The 17,124-nt window shown below is 45.9% G+C and overlaps 1 protein-coding gene across 4 annotated transcripts in view; it reads left to right on the forward strand.

The window, feature by feature from the left end:
* Positions 1 to 17,124, forward strand: part of KCNQ1 (potassium voltage-gated channel subfamily Q member 1) — a 78,506-nt gene that overhangs the window by 11,975 nt on the left and 49,407 nt on the right. For all 4 annotated transcript variants that reach the window (XM_032948987.2, XM_076065339.1, XM_076065335.1 and 1 more), the window contains one exon: positions 8,270 to 8,360. In XM_032948987.2, coding sequence (XP_032804878.2) covers positions 8,270 to 8,360 — 91 coding nt within the window. The remainder of the gene's footprint in view (positions 1 to 8,269; positions 8,361 to 17,124) is intronic.

Below are 17,124 nucleotides of genomic sequence, written 5' to 3' on the forward strand. Positions count from 1 at the left end.
GGGTGAGGCCACATGATTGTTCCGTGCCCAAATTATTGCCATGGCCCTCCACCACCTGACAAGATTGTCCCATTTACAAAGGTGTTGTTTATATAAGTGCCAACGTACTGATCAAATTCTGAGCAATTAAGCTCCTCAGCCGGCAGGTTAAGACTTATTCATGACCGAATTTAGCATCAACTTTTTTACGTTTCATTAAAGCTTCTGTGAGCTTCATCAGGTAGTCAACTTGGAAATAGAGGGCCACTGCTACTGTTGCCTTACCACAATTTGATACTCATTTGATCAATCCCAAGGGGGTGAAATGTTGCGCTTACATTGAATTGAGATGGAACTTGAAGCATTTTTGCGTGCTCTAAACACGGCACCTCCACCAGGTGAAACGTATGTGTGGATACAAGTGCAGCCCTGCAACTACCTGCTCACACCATTGCTGGTGGTATGACCAGCACTAGAGAGCACATTTCAGTCATACTTAGAAAAATATACGGTAAAAAAGTACTCATGAAAACTTTCAGCAGTACGCAGAGCATCTTTCCACCCTTCTATTTATGCCGAACATTGAACCGCAAGCTTCAAGGCACTTGAAACTCAGATGGTGGTCTTCTTCTTTCGTACGGCCGCTGATGTAGATGCAGAGCAACAATGACAGTTTCACATTCACGTGGTCAAGCCCAGACAACCGCGCCAGGAGCAGCAGAGTGTGTGTATCGCTGTGATGTCCCCTTCGTATTCCGTCGTTATATGTTGTGTGGTCCGTTCTGGATGACCACAGTCGCACATGGGAGAGTTTTTAATTTTCCATTTGTGCATCGGGTATCCACATCTGCCATTATTTGTGTGTATGCGATTTAGGGTGGACCATTAGCTCTGCGGAAGATCAAATCGAGGGATCTTCTGCATTGGGTCTTTCACAAGGTGTTTGTGAGTTATTTTGAATTCCATTCAGCTCTCCAAGCTTCATCAAGATTGATTTCGCATTGTTTAAGGTTAAGTTCTTGGGTCCAAAAGGGCTTGCGTGACTTGAAGTGATTACGAGGGACGTCTTTGAGATCCTGATGAATGGTGGTTATATAATCTTACAATTTGACAAGCCTGTACGTCGGATCACTGTGTATGCAAGATGCCTTGCTCTCATGGCTTAGCCAACTGTTATGACTTTGAAAACCATGAGGATGTCGGCCATACATCCTATTTGAGCCTTTGCTTCTCCGTATGGAAGGACGGAGTGTTTTTTAATTCCCCCTTCTTCACTGGTGCACCTAACTTTTGCTCCGCTCTGGAAAACAAAACAACACTTGAGGCACCTCGATGTCCTCGCCGCTGCTCCCGCTACGCGAAGGCACACGGTGGTCATGCTCAACATTGCCATCATTAATATTTATAGTACACACTGTGTCGTCCAGCACATTTCACACTCTGTCGACTCTCTGGATTATTTGTTGACAGGTTGCCAATATTCAAGGGTGTGGGAAGGTGCATGCACCCTTGGAATTAGCTCCTTTAGTGCCACAAGCGTTTGACATTTTGCAACAGTAAAAAAGTTGTCTTGATTTGAGCCACTGTAAAACTTAGGATTAAGTATGTTGAACTTATTTCGCAACCGTGCTAATCAGGGGTCCGGAGGAAGGACAACAAACTAAACACAAAAATCAGTTATAAAGAAATTAATTTTCAATCTACATTTAAAAAGGCATAGCTCCAGTGGCTTCCTAATATCGCAAGGAAGAGCGTTCCAGGTGGCCGCAGAAGCGCATTTGAAAGCGCGCGATGCGGTGACCGTCTTTGTTCGATGGCTAAGCCAAAAGCCGCTGCGAGGATGACCGGAGCTCGCGTGATGGTGTATGCTGCCTGACGAGATCAGCAAGGTGTTGTGGTTCATTTGTGGCAAGCACTTTGTTTATAATGAGTACGCCCCTATAATGTATTCGTTCGGCAACCGGAAGCTACAACCATACATTTCTTCACTCCATCAGCTTTTGGTGAACATCCTCTCCGGAAGGCAGTTGAGATGAGGTACTAGGTGGATTATAACATCGAAGGGGAATGTATTGCCAATGACTGATGATAATGACGATTTTACAACACGTTTAAAAAATTCCGAAGGTTGATCTAAAAGAGAGAAAACAATTTAAACCATAGCTGGGCTATTTTGCTCTTGCTTCGTAAGATTAATATTTTTAAATGCCCGTAACAGTGTAGGCCAATATCGCCTTAGCTCCGACAGTGCAGCATGTCGGTGTAAATGTAACTCGTGTTCTTAAGTGAAACATGGGAAGGTATGATTAATTTGCTTCATGGTGTTTATTTTATGCAGACATACGCTGTACAGGTGGTGCACAATGCGCAAACGAGGTAACGCGTCACTTTGTTTTCTGTGATTAACAACTGCAGCGATTATCTAAAGTAGCCAGTGCAGTATTACTATACGGACTATCGTGAAAGACTTGAACTAATAAGCCAACCTAACAAGTAATGTAATACAAATGCTGGCCTTGGATAAAAAAAAACAGTAGTCTACGCTCAAGACTGTGTTTGGTTTAGGTTTTACACACAAATGAAAGCCAAAACATTAAGTGTAGTCAAGGTATTGCCCCGCAATAGCTTGCTTACACCACTTGGTAGTAGGGCCTCCACTAGCGAGATCTCTAGAGAGCCCCTCTCGAGAAAGTCTGGCCAACACTCCCACAGCACGTCACACTGGGAAGAAGATGAAAGTGACCACGCGGTAACCCACCGCACGCTACCTGCCGATTGATAAACTGTGGTACGCCCAGTTATTAGTAATAATGCTGGGTGGACAGATTCTGGGATTTGAGTAACTTGCCCACTTCTTTAACGAGCCGGCAACCTCCTGATTTGTAATTCCAGTGTGCTAACCATTGCACCACAGCAGCATCCCTAGAGTGGAGTATCTTCATTTTACTGGTAGGAAACGTAGTGGACTGGAAGCCCAACCGGGATTAATTCACAGGAGGCACGGAATTAATTGTGTATGTCTGTGGATGTCTGTCCACGTGTATCCGGACACCCGGATATATAGCAAATGCGCTCCTAGTGGGCATTACTGGTAGGAAACGTAGTGGACTGGAAGCCCAACCGGGATTAATTCACTGGAGGCAGGGGATTAATTGTGTATGTCTGTGGATGTCTGTCCACGTGTATCCGGACACCCGGATAAAATGGGAGGGGTGGGGCTGAGTGGGGAGGGGCTTGGTGGGGAGGGGAGGGTGGGGAGGGGCTGGGTGGGGAGGGTGGGGCTGGGTAGGGGGTGGGAGGGGTGGGGGGTGGTAGGGGTGGGGGGTGGGAGGGGTGGGGCTAGGGGGGGGAGGGGCTGATCACCCCGTGGTGCCCTTATAAAACTCAACGTTTAACCTACTCACGCCGGCTTGTGCCCGCCCTCACAGTCGGGCATATTTGCGGAGTACACCACGTGGTGGTGCCGCCGTTGACCCTGGCCACTGACCGAGCAACCCACGTTCCTACCAGCTCCCTCCGCAGGAGAATGTGTTTTCGTAGCATCACAATTGATTTGCAACTTTGTAACCTTTGCTGCTTCATTTTGTTTTAAAATAAAACATACTACTTACTCCTCTTTGGATCTTTCGGTAAAGTCACGTAGGTATAAAATAAAATAAATTAAATCACGACGTTTCGCGCGCAACACAAGCGTCCGTCATCAGGTGGGACAACCACAGCAAGAAACAAATGCTGAAGTGTGCCAATCAAATTAAGATTGATACTACTTACTACTTTGTATTTAATTTATTTACATAATGGCATGGGCTGCAAAACTCTTTTGGATAAATATAACACTTTATGTTGTTTGTTTAGCCTTGGGCACTGATGCAACCTTTACCGACAGAACCACGAATATGAATCCCTGCAGTCACGAAAGCTTCAAATCAAAACTTTGACAAGTTGTTCGTTTGCTGTTTGTGTTTAAGCGTGCTTCCTTTCTCAGACAGACATCCACATTCGCCTCAGCTGCCAGGGCAAGGACAGCGAAACAGACCTCCCAGGCCACCCTTTTCTCGCCAAGCTCGACAATAAAGGGCACATAGCACTTGTCGCTCCACGTCACGGCATGTCCGGCTATTTAACGAACAAAAAACAATTGTCACTGGAAGTATTTTTTTAAAATATAAAATAATAATAATAATTCTTCGTTGCTTTAGATGTATCGTGCAAAACACATCTAAATATAAAGAGTCCCCCTAGTGATTTCTGATTTCTTCCTTTTCCTCAATTGTGATGTTTTTTGATATAGCATCTCCAATTGTTATTTCGGTCAATGGTGACATTTGTGATGTCTTTTTTTTATCTGCTGCATTCAAATGGAAAACAGTGCACTTTGTTTAACTTTGTAGAATGACACGGCCCAAATTTCTTTCAGATGGTAACCTTCCATAAGTGTCCTCTGTTTAAATAAATTCATATAAATACTCTATCATGAACAAATGGTCCACTAAACAAGGAAAAGTAAAACATGTACTGGCCCAGTAAGCATGGGACGTTGGATCAATGTTGGTCCAATAGTTCCAACCACATGCTGTTAGCCGAATGTTGGCATGTTTACTGGGTGCTTCCTGGCGCTCACCATGAGAATGTAGAATTTTCACTAATTGCCCAATGCTGTAGAAACTGTATTGGTTCGTCTTCACTGATGTTCACTGACAAGTGTGAAGTACGGTAAGCCAACCCCCATCACTGACATTCTGGGAAGGCCTTATATAACTTAAAATTGAAAAGCATTGTCTTTAATTACAGCAGAATAATCCATTGTAAATGTTCAACACTGCAGTAGATACAATTGTACAACGCTAGCTTCCCTTACTGTATGGAGCTATATTCTCTGTAGGAATTGTCCATGTCTTGTATCTATTAAAGACTGAGGTTTGAACACTGTCCACTCGATACCGGGTTCATTCAGTGGCGAGGCGGGAGCCCCACCATAATATCCGTGTATTTATTAAAACTACATTAATTCCACGAAGTGCAAATTTAGCCTAGTTCATGTTGTTAACGTTATTCTAGAGTGCTCAACAATTCATATGACTGTATAAAAATACATTTAGCATAATATGAAGGTTGAAAAAGATAACGTAAAATATTATTCGAACTTACTTGGCCTTAAAAATATCAGGCCAATTCTGGCATGCATAATCTCGTGGTACAGTACTCAACAAGGACTGCTTGGCATGCAATATTTCTGTGTAGCATGGAAATGCAGCATCTAACAGCACGTCAGCATTGCTGATACACTATTACAATTTTGAGCTTAAGAAGTGCAATTTCAATTTTTCCCAATTTCTAAGAGTCCCAAAAAAACACTCCATTATGTGAGGTGCTTTTTTTAGACCTCTGCACATTGCATGGCAGGGGTAGCCAATTGGGGAACAGGGTGTAGGCCTTTAACTGTTGTGGTCTGCCCATTGAGCCGTATGTATTCACTCACTCATGCATTAGCTCCTCACAATTGGTCAAAGCCACCGTTTTTCCAGCTACATTATTTATTAGCTCCCCTCCCTGCTACAGCTGCAAGCCCACCACTGCATTGACAATTCCATTCACGAATCGCACAAGAATGAATGAATTGCACATTTCGCACTACTTATTATTCATGCACGTTAATTTATATGTAGGTTAGTTTTGCTCAGTGTGTCATATTTGTTTTTGTTCAATGCAGACGAGCAGATAATACTGCAATGACGAAGCAGTACAGCGAGGCTCAGTACTGCATTTATTGCAATTGTAGTGTTTCACTTATGCCAAGTGAATGTTGCTGTGTGAGAGACATGGTATGCCACTATTACACAGAAGTAACATGAATATAAAATGCCTTTATGTTGGAAGTTACACTGAAAATGCTTGACATTGTTACGGGTCAGAATGTCAGAGCTTGGTTGCAGGGTGTAGAGTGGAGGACTAATATAATAGGGTTATCTTTTTTAATCAAGAAAAACAGCACAGTTTAAACACCCATACATATAAACTAGGTTGTTTGGGGGGCGCCTGTGTCGCCCCCCCAACAACCTCGCATTCATCATAGAAAGATAAAGTTGTGCGCTTACCAACGTAATGGAACGTGTGTCCCTGCAACTTGTTGATTGTGATAGCGTGTGCGGGGAGAATGGGAAATTGTCGTCGTCGCAAAACAAATGGCAAAGTCGTGTCGGTGGGGGCCAAGTTGATTCTGGGAATCAACACCGAATCGCCTTGCTCTCTCTCTCAAGCATTCGTCATAGACAGACAGATATAGTTGTTTATATATAAATATCATTTGACATCCGGAAGACTTAATTGAAAAGGACATTTCCTGTGAATTGTCTCTCGTCGTTAAGTAGATGGCCTTGCTGGGGGTTCGGTTCGATGCGGGCTTTCACCTGTTTGGGATATGCGGGATCGAGATAAGGCGACGTAGAGCTGCTGGCCGTGCGAGAAGACCGCCGTCTGCAGATCGATACCAACGTGATCGAACGTCTGTCCCTGCGCCTCCGTCGTTCATGCAGGGGGTGCGTAAGGTTTACAGCGCCCCCTGCATGATAACGACTGGAAGTGCAGCGTTCATCACATTCACAGATAAAGTTGAAGCGTTTATATTAATTAAAATATACACGAGGTGTTATTGATAAATTAGAATGTTCGCTGTTCATTATCTTAGGCTAAAATGTCACTAATTGTAATAATAACAAATCGCATTTGTGAAGTGCATTTCAATATCAGCATCAGCCGTGTCCTCTCCACTGCTGGGCCAAGGCCCTCCCCAAGCCATCGCCATCCCTCATGATGCAGAAATCCATTCTAGCTCCTGCAATGAACTGATCGATCTCTTAGTTCAATCTCCGCAGTGGTCACCCTGTCAGATGGGGGGGGGGGTAAACCCCCCCTTGGACTGCCACTTCATAGTCAGCCTCAACCATCGCCCACCATCCCTTCCAGCGATGTGTTCTGCACAAGCCCGCTTTGCTTTTCTTAAAGTAAATGAGCAGACATGAATGTCTTAGTCACATATCCATCTCTCTGTGGGAAAAAAACAAACACACGTATTTCTTACACAACCGTGTTGCTGACGGGGCGTGTAAGAAATATTTTTCTATTTTTTTACGTGGAGAAATGGATTTGTGAAGGAGACATTATCTTTATGATACCTCCTTTGCCAGTAACAAGATATAGTAATAGGTTTTACCCTTTTAACTGGCACAAAACCTGACACCTTTATTCAAGGCATCATGTTTGCAATAACCACAACACAAGCAGCCAAAATGCAAACAAAAGAGACAACTCTGATAATGATATGCACTGTTCTTGAATTTTATTGGTCTACACCCGAGACAGCTTTTCTTAGAGCCTAGTCTCCACTGGTGTTGGACCAGAAGACGCCAAAAGGCGTACAACTCAAAAACAGCGCACTATCATAGTATTGAGGGCTCGGGGTGAGCATTTACATTATGAGACCTCCTTTGCCTGTAACAAGATATAGTAATAGGTTTTACCCTTTGAACTGGCACAAAAAACTGACACTATATCTTGTTACTGGCAAAGGAGGTCTCATAATGTAAATGCTCACCCCGAGTCCTCAATACTCTGATAGTGCGCTGTTTTTGAGTTGTACGCCTTTTGGCGTCTTCTGGTCCAACACCAATGGAGACTAGGCTCTAAGAAAAGCTGCCTCGGGTGTGGACCAATAAAATTCAAGGACAGTGCATATCATTATCAGAGTTGTCTCTTTTGTTTGCATTTTGACTGCTTGTGTTGTGGTTATTGCAAACATGATGCCTTGAATAAAAGTGTCAGTTTTTGTGCCAGTTAAAAGGGTAAAACCTGTTACTATACGAGACATTATCTACTTCTTAATTTTTGTTATTTATGATCTTCACAACAACGCGAATTATTATGAATATTTTAAGTAACTTTTTCCTCAGTTAATGTCTCTAATTTGTGTATGTATCTATGTATGTTGAACTTATTTCACACTGTACCGTACGTTTGTTCTCTGGTTCACATGTTCCTCTTTCTGTATATTGGTGTCATTTCAAACACATTACCACTATGTACCACTCCATGCTTTGTACACTTCTCAGCTTTTGTTCTATTTTCTCTTCCGCCGTCGTCCGCGTTTACGATCGACTGTCAAAACGCCCTACTCTTTAGACACATTGTTCCCTGAAATGTTGTTACTCCTCAATAATGAATGACACACGCCTCGCATTCGCTCATATTCATTGTGCTAAACTGTTTGTGTATTGTCACTGATTGCATCCCGTAGGTTTATGATGGTGCTCATCTGCCTTATATTCAGCGTGCTGTCCACCATCGAGCTGTACACAGACTTTGCCAACAGCACCCTCTATTGGATGGTAGGTACCGACGATTTTATCGCAAATAATTTCGTAATGCTTCGTTGGCAGTGATGCACAAGCGCGAATAACACATAACGCAAAATATTCGTCAACGTGCTATGCGGGAGGGTCATTGCCCAAAACTTAACCGTTTTTATGGTTTTCTTTTTCAGGCAACAGTGCTCTTGACAAATGTGTTGAGTTTTTGTTGTTGTTAATTTCTCACTCGGCCACGCATTGTGTCACGAGGAATAATCTCATTGCGTTTTAAGAAATGGATTTGCAAGCCAGAGGTCACCGGGTCAATCTCCCGTCTCGGCCTTTGAAACAATGGGGCAAGTTTCTTTTAATCCCCCACTCACACCGCCTATGTCCACCGAACAGGATAAATGGGTGCACCGTGCTTAGTCAATCGGCAGGTCGCGCGTTGATGGGATAGATTGTGGGTACGCCTACCTCTTCAAAGACGTTTTGATCAACGTGGAAGATTGGCCACATATCCTCTCGAGGGGTCTCTCTAGTCTAGAGCACTCCCTATCAGAGGCGTTTCCACCAGCACCTCTTTACCTGCAATGACAAAGTAGCGTGCCATGCATGTTTGAAACGTTACGTGCAAGTTGTGATGGTGCCGACTAAATACATTGCGTAATATGCAGTTTGTGTTATGCTAGCAGTGATGTGTAGATAAAAAAAAGTGTCACTGGCTGGCAGTGCAAATGGTCCAAACATTTAAATTGCATAACACATGCAAAGATGTGTACCTGGAACTGTAGCTACCTAGAAGAAAAACAAATATATATAAAAACAAACAAGATCATGAGACATAACGGTTACTCAAAATAAAATTATACAGAATACGTTACTTGAATGGATTTTTTTTTTTTATTCGGACAAAAATTTGCTACCTCTGCACTTTTTAAAATTTCCTTTTTTTGCATTTGCTGTTTGGAATTCTTTCCCCTCTGATTTTCCTCACTGTTGATCCCCTTCCCCTCTTCAAGTCCAGACTTAATTCCTTCACTCCTCGCCCGTTAACTAATTACTTCCTTAAGAGCTCCGTCTCAAACTTCCCCATCTCTCTGCTCTGCCAGTCCATTATTATCGTCACCCCCTCCCGTCTTCCCCTAGTTTCCTCGCTTCAAAGTATGCATACAAATCTACACGCGGAATACATATTCATCATTCGGGTGTTGCGATGTTTTGAGATGGGTTGTGCGTGGTGTGCCATGCCAATTCGCAATCTGCCCAGCGTGTGTTTTCTGTTGTTTCATTATTTTAAATACCGTATATTGTAAAAAATATATATATTCTTGGTTTTGTGTGTGAGCAGTGTGTATGTTTTTATGGTTTCCTTGTGCAATCTACCGAGGTGCACTTGTATTTAGCGACTTTATTTACTCATTATTCTTCAAATAGTAACCAAGAGGAAGAATGCACTTGACATTATTGATTATTAATGTCATGCCACGGAGGATTACAGTTGTGCTGGATCTCAAGACAATGCTCCATCATCATCAGCGATGACCAATCGACTGCTAGATAAAAGATCCCCCCCCCCCCACCCCCAAACCATTGTCATCTCTCACGATCTTGTGATATGATGAACCATCTGGCACCTTGCACATAACGTTGAATTCGTCGTTCCATCTCCTTGGTGGGTTCCTGTCAAATGAGTCCATTCATTTGCTCCCTATTAATGGCTGATGAGGGCTTTGCATTTTCAAGTTTAATTGAGTGGAAGTAGATTTATGAAGAGGCACATCTTGGTGAGAGAGAAGAAGTCATGTGGCACAGTATATACACAGGGCAGTGGATACTGATGTGTGATCAAATGTTGGTTAAGTTTGCAGTGGAAGGGTGCATTCGGGTTCAGAGGTCAACGCACCTCCGATTAGCATGGTTGGCTACGTACGGTGTGAAAGAAGTTCAATATACATACAGTCGCATACATTGCTGTGCGGCTTTATGAATTTGTGAACAATAAAATATTTTGTATCTGCTGATGCACCGTAGTTGGCATTATTTTGTATCTGCTGGAGTGAGGTGTAGGTGTAGAGTTCTGGTACCCCACTAGGGGTCAGAGCCGACTTGCTTTTAATGCTAACCAATACTCAGAAGTTTGTTATGAATTAAGCAGACAATCAGCTATAACCTATGAAGCTACAGCAATTATATTTCTTAACCGTCTTTTTTAAGCAAGAAAAACACGGACTGTTGTTAACCTTCTTGGTCTCATCAGTTCATTTGAATTCATAACCAATTCTATAATAACAACAATTCTTTTTGGGAAATCTATGGGTTTCTGGCCTGCATAATTATTCTGTGATTAAGTTTTTTTTCGTGTAATTTACATATGATATTTTTGTATGAATATTTGAAAGAGTTGAATGGTGCATTATGCCTAGAACCATCATAGCTGAGTGATACATAGTTATATACCATTTTGTTTTTTAGCCATAGGCATGATTAATTCTTGACAATCCTTTATATGTGTAGTGACATAGAATCGGTCACGTAGCAGCATAGTGCTGGCTGCTGGCAGGGAAGGGGATCTGCAGCTTACAGCAGCCCTGACTGATAGCAGGCCACGTGATAGACCAGAGCGGTTTCTCGGGGAAAGGTTACGGGAGGGGCACATCGAGTTTCCGCTAGTAGCTTCCAGAAAGGGGCGTGGCCAGGGGTGGAGCCAGGCCACGCTGACAGTATAAGAGGGGCCCGGGAGAGGACCTCAAGGCTGTCGTTTGGAGTGGGATCCCCGTCGTGCTGCTGCTGGAGTCTTCACCATCGTCTCAGTCTTCACCATCTCTGCATCGCCAGTCAGGCAGTCTACCAGCTGTCCTGACTGGGAGCCGTAGTTACCAAGTGTTAACTGTTAAGCCGTGTTAATAAGCAGAGTGCCTCCTACTCTTAGTGTCTCTGAGTCGGTCACTACATTTGGCGTCATAATTGTTAAAGAAATGTAGTCATCATGTCCCAGTCAGCCAAGAGGAAGATTCCGCCTATTGTGTCCTCGGGTGATGAGGACGACGGGGATGTGATCCCCCTGACAGCCCCGGAATCGACGACTCCGGAGATTAGTCCTGAAGCGGTGATCCCTGAGGAGCAGCAAGGGAGGGACGTCGAAACCTCGCTGCTGGCGGTCGGAGAGGGGTGGAGCGAGCTCACCGCACATCTTGCGGGATTGCTCTCTGTTGCAGCGGAGCTGGTTGTCCAACTCGGGTCTGCAGCGCCTGCTGAGGATGCTGCAGCACAGGGGCAGAGGGCGACAGCTCGACCATCGCCTCCGTGCAAGCGCGGGAAACGACGGAACTCCAGCCCGCGCGGGCGGCCGCCATTTTGCCCGCCGTGAGCGGGGCGCTAAAATCGGCCGCCATTTTGTCGACAGGGTGGGAAGTGCTTCCCGCCAAATTCCTGGCCTCGTCCGGAGGTGACTTCTCTTCAAAAGCGGCTGCTCTTTGTCAAATAATTTGTGGCTGCAGGGGGCGACTGAACAGCTTTCCAGCACCATTTCGCCGCTGCTTGCACCCTCACGGGATGGTCCGATGAGGAGGCACCGCGGGCTTTGCCCACCACGTTGGATGACGCCTCCCTGGCGGCATTCCAGGCCACCCCCGCAGCGGACAAAGCGACGCTGCCTCAAGCTTGTGCCCAGATGGCTGCTATTTTCGGTCCGCTGTCCAACGCGCGTCGAAAATTCGTGCTGCGAAGACGGGGGGAGACCAAGACGCCCCTTGCCTTTCGCAGCGCGTTGCTGTAACTGGGCCACGCAGCATATCCTCAGATGGCACAGATGGTGCTGGACTCTCTGTCACTGGAGAGGTTGCTGTCGCTGGCCAGGAGCTGGGCATCTCTCTGCCTGTCACGGAAGAAGACGACTTAACATCCTTGAAGGTAGCCCGCTGCATCCAGGCCCATGTCAACTTACAGCGGTGGCCCGCAATGGCTGCCTACGTGGGGTTCTCGGAGGACGGGGACGAGCGTCAGGAGCCGGAGTGAGCCTGTGCTTCCTTCGTTAGTAGCCCGCGTGAGACGAATGGTGTTGGACGACGATGGGAGCGAGAACGGTGAAAGCGGGACCCCCCTTCCAACGTGGAGGTCCCAAGTCACTTGTTTTAAGTGCGGCCAGTTGTTCCACATCCCCAAGGGATGCTGTGCTGGCCCCGGATCATACTCCTCGCCTTCGTCTTCCTCCGCCCTGCCGATTTCTGCTTCCCCGGGTCCACAGGCAAGTCACGATGCATCAGACACCTGGCCGCCACAGTCATTTCAGGCATCTCCCTCTTCGAGCGAGTCGGGTTCGCACACCGTCATCCCTCATCATGTCACGGAGCATGAATGCCAGACTTCAGCATGTAATGGGTGGCCGCGGGGCGCGGGGCAATGGACCGCATTGGCGCAACGTCTCGTGGCGGCGGCGGGATCATCCGCGGTTGTCGAGCTCGTGCAGGATGTCGAACTAAGGGTGCTCATTGATACGGGAGCGTCGGCTAGTATAATTTCAGAACTTATTTATAAGTGTTTGCCGCCGAGGTCATGTTGTCTTAATCCGGTGAACAGTGTGTGTGTTGCCGCTAATGGCGGGAGTTTGGGTATTATGGGCCAGATATCGGCGAAAGTACGCATTGGGGACATTGAATTGGCGGGGCCAATGTTAGTTTCTAAGACATTGGCTTTACCCTGTCTGTTGCGCACAGATCTCCTCGGAAGGATGCCCCTTAAGATCCTCGTGGATCAAGGGTGTATTGAACTGCCGTTGGGGCGGCAGTTGGCATCTTTGAAATCCCCGACTCGATTGAAGAGGCCCGATGCCACGGTTCAAGCCCTAGTGAAGGAAACCGTCACGGTTTCTCCAGGTGCTCAGATGTTGGTGCCCTTGCGGCTGCGGAAGCAGCTCGATCGCACAGACACCGTTGGAGGGGTCCTTTTAACCCCTTCTAAAAGAGCGATTCAGGGCCTCGCGTTGGTGGGGGCTCAAAGGATCGTTAGGGGGGGCCAGGATCTCTTTCTGCAGGTGTTGAACGTCGGGCTGGGCGCTGCGGTTGTCCAGACGACTGCAGTTTTGGCCCACGCGATGGCCGCGTGTTGTGAGGAAGCCAGCGATATGGCCACAGAGGTCGTTGCCACGGTCGTTGCCGCGGTGGAGCGGGGAGGCAAGTCAGATGAGCCTTGGATGGACGCTCTGTGTAAAGATAATTAGAAGTTGTCCGGTGAGCAGCGGGGCGAGTTGCGTGCATTGCTTTGGGAATTTCCTGATATTTTTAGTCAGGGGAAATATGATATTGGCTGCACGTCACTATTGCAGCACCATATCGATATGGGTAATGCTGCTCCTATACATAAAAATTCGTATAGGCTCAGTCCCAAGGAAAATGACCATGTTTGCCAGGCGGTCGACGAAATGTTGGCCGCCAACATTATCTCCCCTTCCACCAGTCCGAGGAAGCTCCCATTGTCCTGGTAAAAAAAGCGGGATGGGAGTTTGCGTTTTTTGTGTGGATTTCCGTAAATTCAATAAAGTCTCCATGGCGGACGCATTCCCGCTCCCACAGATGGACAACTCCTTGGATGCCCTGTCGGGTATGTGGTTTTTCTCCACCCTCGACTTGCTGTCAGGGTTTTGGCAGATGCCTCTGGATGACGGTTCCAAAACTAAAACTGCGTTCCGAACACCCCAGGGGTTGTTCCAATTTAACTGTCTTCCGATGGGTCTTAACTCTGCTCCGGCCACATTTCAGCGACTAATGGAGCTGGTTTTGGCAGGTCTTCAATGGGACTTGTGCCTCATTTATTTGGATGATGTAATTGTGTTCGGACGCACGTTCCAGGAGCACCTGCAGCGTTTGCGGTCGGTGTTTGTCAGGGTGCGGGCGGCCAATCTTAAATTCAAGCCGCAAAAGTTCGCTATTTGGGCCACATTGTCAGCAAATCTGGGATAGCCACGGATCCCGACAAAACTGCGTCCGCACATGGCCGACCCCCACATCGGTGGGTGAGGTCCACAGTTATGTCGAGTTCACGTCATGCTATCGCTGGTTTGTACCCAAGTTTCAAGGATCACTAAACTGCTCCACGCTCTCACCACAAAGGGCCATAGATTTCGATGGGGGTAGGAGGAGGAGGCCGCGTTCGTCGCGCTGCGCGACGGCCTCACCAACGCGCCTCCCCTTGGGTACCCCGATTTCTCTCTGCCATTTGTGTTGGATACAGACGCCACCGACACCGGAATCGGCGCTGTACTGTTGCAGGTAGTGAACGGTGTAGAGAGGGTTGTGGCTTACGGGAGCCGTATACTGTCCCCTGCAGAGCAGTGTTATTGTGTGACACGCCGCAAATTGTTGGCCATTGTCCAATTTGTACAGCAGTACAGGCCATACCTTTAAGGTACGAAATTTGTTGTGCGCAACGGACCACGCGGCTCTTCAATATGCTTTGCGGGTTGACCAGCCGTCTGGCCAACTTTCCCGCTGGTTAGAAATTTTGCAGGACTACTCCCTCACGGTCACCTACAGGAAACGTACACGTCACTGTAACACGGACGCATTGTCGCGGTTACCGCCGGGGGACCGCTGAGCGTGTTCGATGGGTGCCGGCCGATGTAAACCTGCGGCTACAGGATTGCCGTGTACTTTTGTAGCATTGGTTGATGTTCCACAACCCGTGGCAACCACTCCTTGTGATAACACTGCGGAGCTGCTGAGTGCAGAGTTGCTGAGTGCGAAGTTTCTGTGTGCGAAGTTGCTGAGTGCAGAGCTGCTGAGTGCAGTGCAGAATAGATACGAGTGGGGAGAAGTCAAGTGTATGTGACCGTACAGATAGTTATACGAGTGCCTACAACTGGCGTGAGAACAGGTGAAATCAAGTGTAAGCAGGTGACTTGTTACAACGTGTTGGTGTGAGTAATTTAACAAGACACTACACATTCTCACTGTTGATTTTATATTGTTATTGAAGCTCCCCGCAGTATAGCGCTATCTGCTGGCAGGGAAGGGGATCTGCAGCTTACAGCAGAGAGGTCACGCTGACAGTATAAGAGGGGCCCCAGGAGGGGACCCCGAGGCTGTCGTTTGGAGTGGGATCCCCATCAAGCTGCTGGAGTCTTCACCGTCGTCTCCGTCTTCACCATCTCTGCATCGCCAGTCAGGCAGTCTACCAGCTGTCCCGACTGGGAGCCGTAGTTGCCAAGTGTTAACTGTTAGGCCGTGTTAATAAACAGAGTGCCTCCTACTCTTAGTGTCTCTGAGTCAGTCACTACATATGTTTACAATTAATTAATTGCTGCACTACATATAGTAATTACATTTCAGTGGACGTCCATTTTAAACGGCCCTCAACGCTCACACAGCGGCGAGTGAATGGTCTTCTTATTTCAAGATCCATTCTATTGCACTCCAGTCATGTTAGAAGCAAGTGTACCCACGTTTTACCCACCCAATACACATACCCAATAATCAATGTTTGTATAAGTCCAGAATTATGGCATGATATTTGTTGCTTTTAGTTTTTCGGTATATTGTCAACAATTGAGGATATATTAAATACGTAATTAAATATATTATATTATTGGTTCTTTCGGTAAAGTCACGTAGAAGGGAAACAATAAAACAATAAAAAATATATATTATTTTATTGTTTCCCTTCTACGTTACCGAAATAACCAAGAATATGAATCCCTGCAGTCACAAAAGCTTTAAATCAAAATGTATTAAATATATTGTTGAATTTTGAACATATATAAAGCATACCTGTCAACCCATATGGTTTACCCGTATTCTTGTACAGGGAAATTGAGTTTTCAGGGCCATACAGTGTACAGCCGTTTGAATACGAGCACATTTTTTGTATATTTGTGTTTCTCACTTGTGATGGGACTTTGTAGGATTAAGGTTGAGATTTATAAGGGGCACGGTGTGACCAATATGGTCTGAATTGGTCTGTAATTAAGTAGGCACTGATAAGGGGTTGACAGGTATGTTAAAGAATCAAACAAAAAATATCGTGGCATACAGAATACTATCCTCGATGAGTAACCCTGATACTTACAAATACTTTATGGTGCTGATCCTGCCTTCATAATGACTTGTAAACATAACAATGATAATGATGCTGATAATCAAGTTGTATTTAAAAGTTAGTTGCTGATTTTGTTTAATGTGTAGTGCAGAAGGGTGGTCAACACATCTACGCCTCTAAGGAACGAAACAGGTGGACTTCTCCACAAATCTGGCTGTCGCCTGATGAAGCTAGTTGTAACTACTGGCGAAACGTCGTACTCAGATTGGAAATGTTGTGGCTTGGCTCTTCAACAGACCGGTGTGCTGTACTAGTGACGAATTGGCATGTTCTGTTTACGTGACAACCCTTACTAGTTGGCTGTGTCGGGTGGTGGCGGGTTTTAACGACACATTTATATATTTAAGCAATCTAACCCAAAAACCTCTACTGTGGAGTTAATTACAATGGGCATATATTAATGGATCATGGGTTTCTGAATTTTATTCGGATAGTTATATGGTGAATACGAAAACCCACTGTTAAAGGCCTCCCCACGCTGTGCCGTGCAAGTGGTTTGGCCCTCCACCACCACGCAGGTCAGTGCAGGATGGCGTAGCGATCCCGAGAAGCAGATTGGATATATCACTCGCCACTTTCGCTCGCCATTGCGAAGAAGTTTTACCCTTTCTGGCAATGAAACAGGTGTTAAGATGTTTAAACACCAAAATAGATACCTCTAGCAAAGCATCAAGTCTATTTTGGTCTTATAATAATCTTAACACCTGTTTTA

This window comes from Petromyzon marinus, chromosome 7 (assembly GCF_048934315.1).
Source record: "Petromyzon marinus isolate PM22_M1 ecotype Great Lakes invasive population chromosome 7, UKy_Petmar_22M1.pri1.0, whole genome shotgun sequence".
NCBI lineage: Eukaryota > Metazoa > Chordata > Hyperoartia > Petromyzontiformes > Petromyzontidae > Petromyzon > Petromyzon marinus.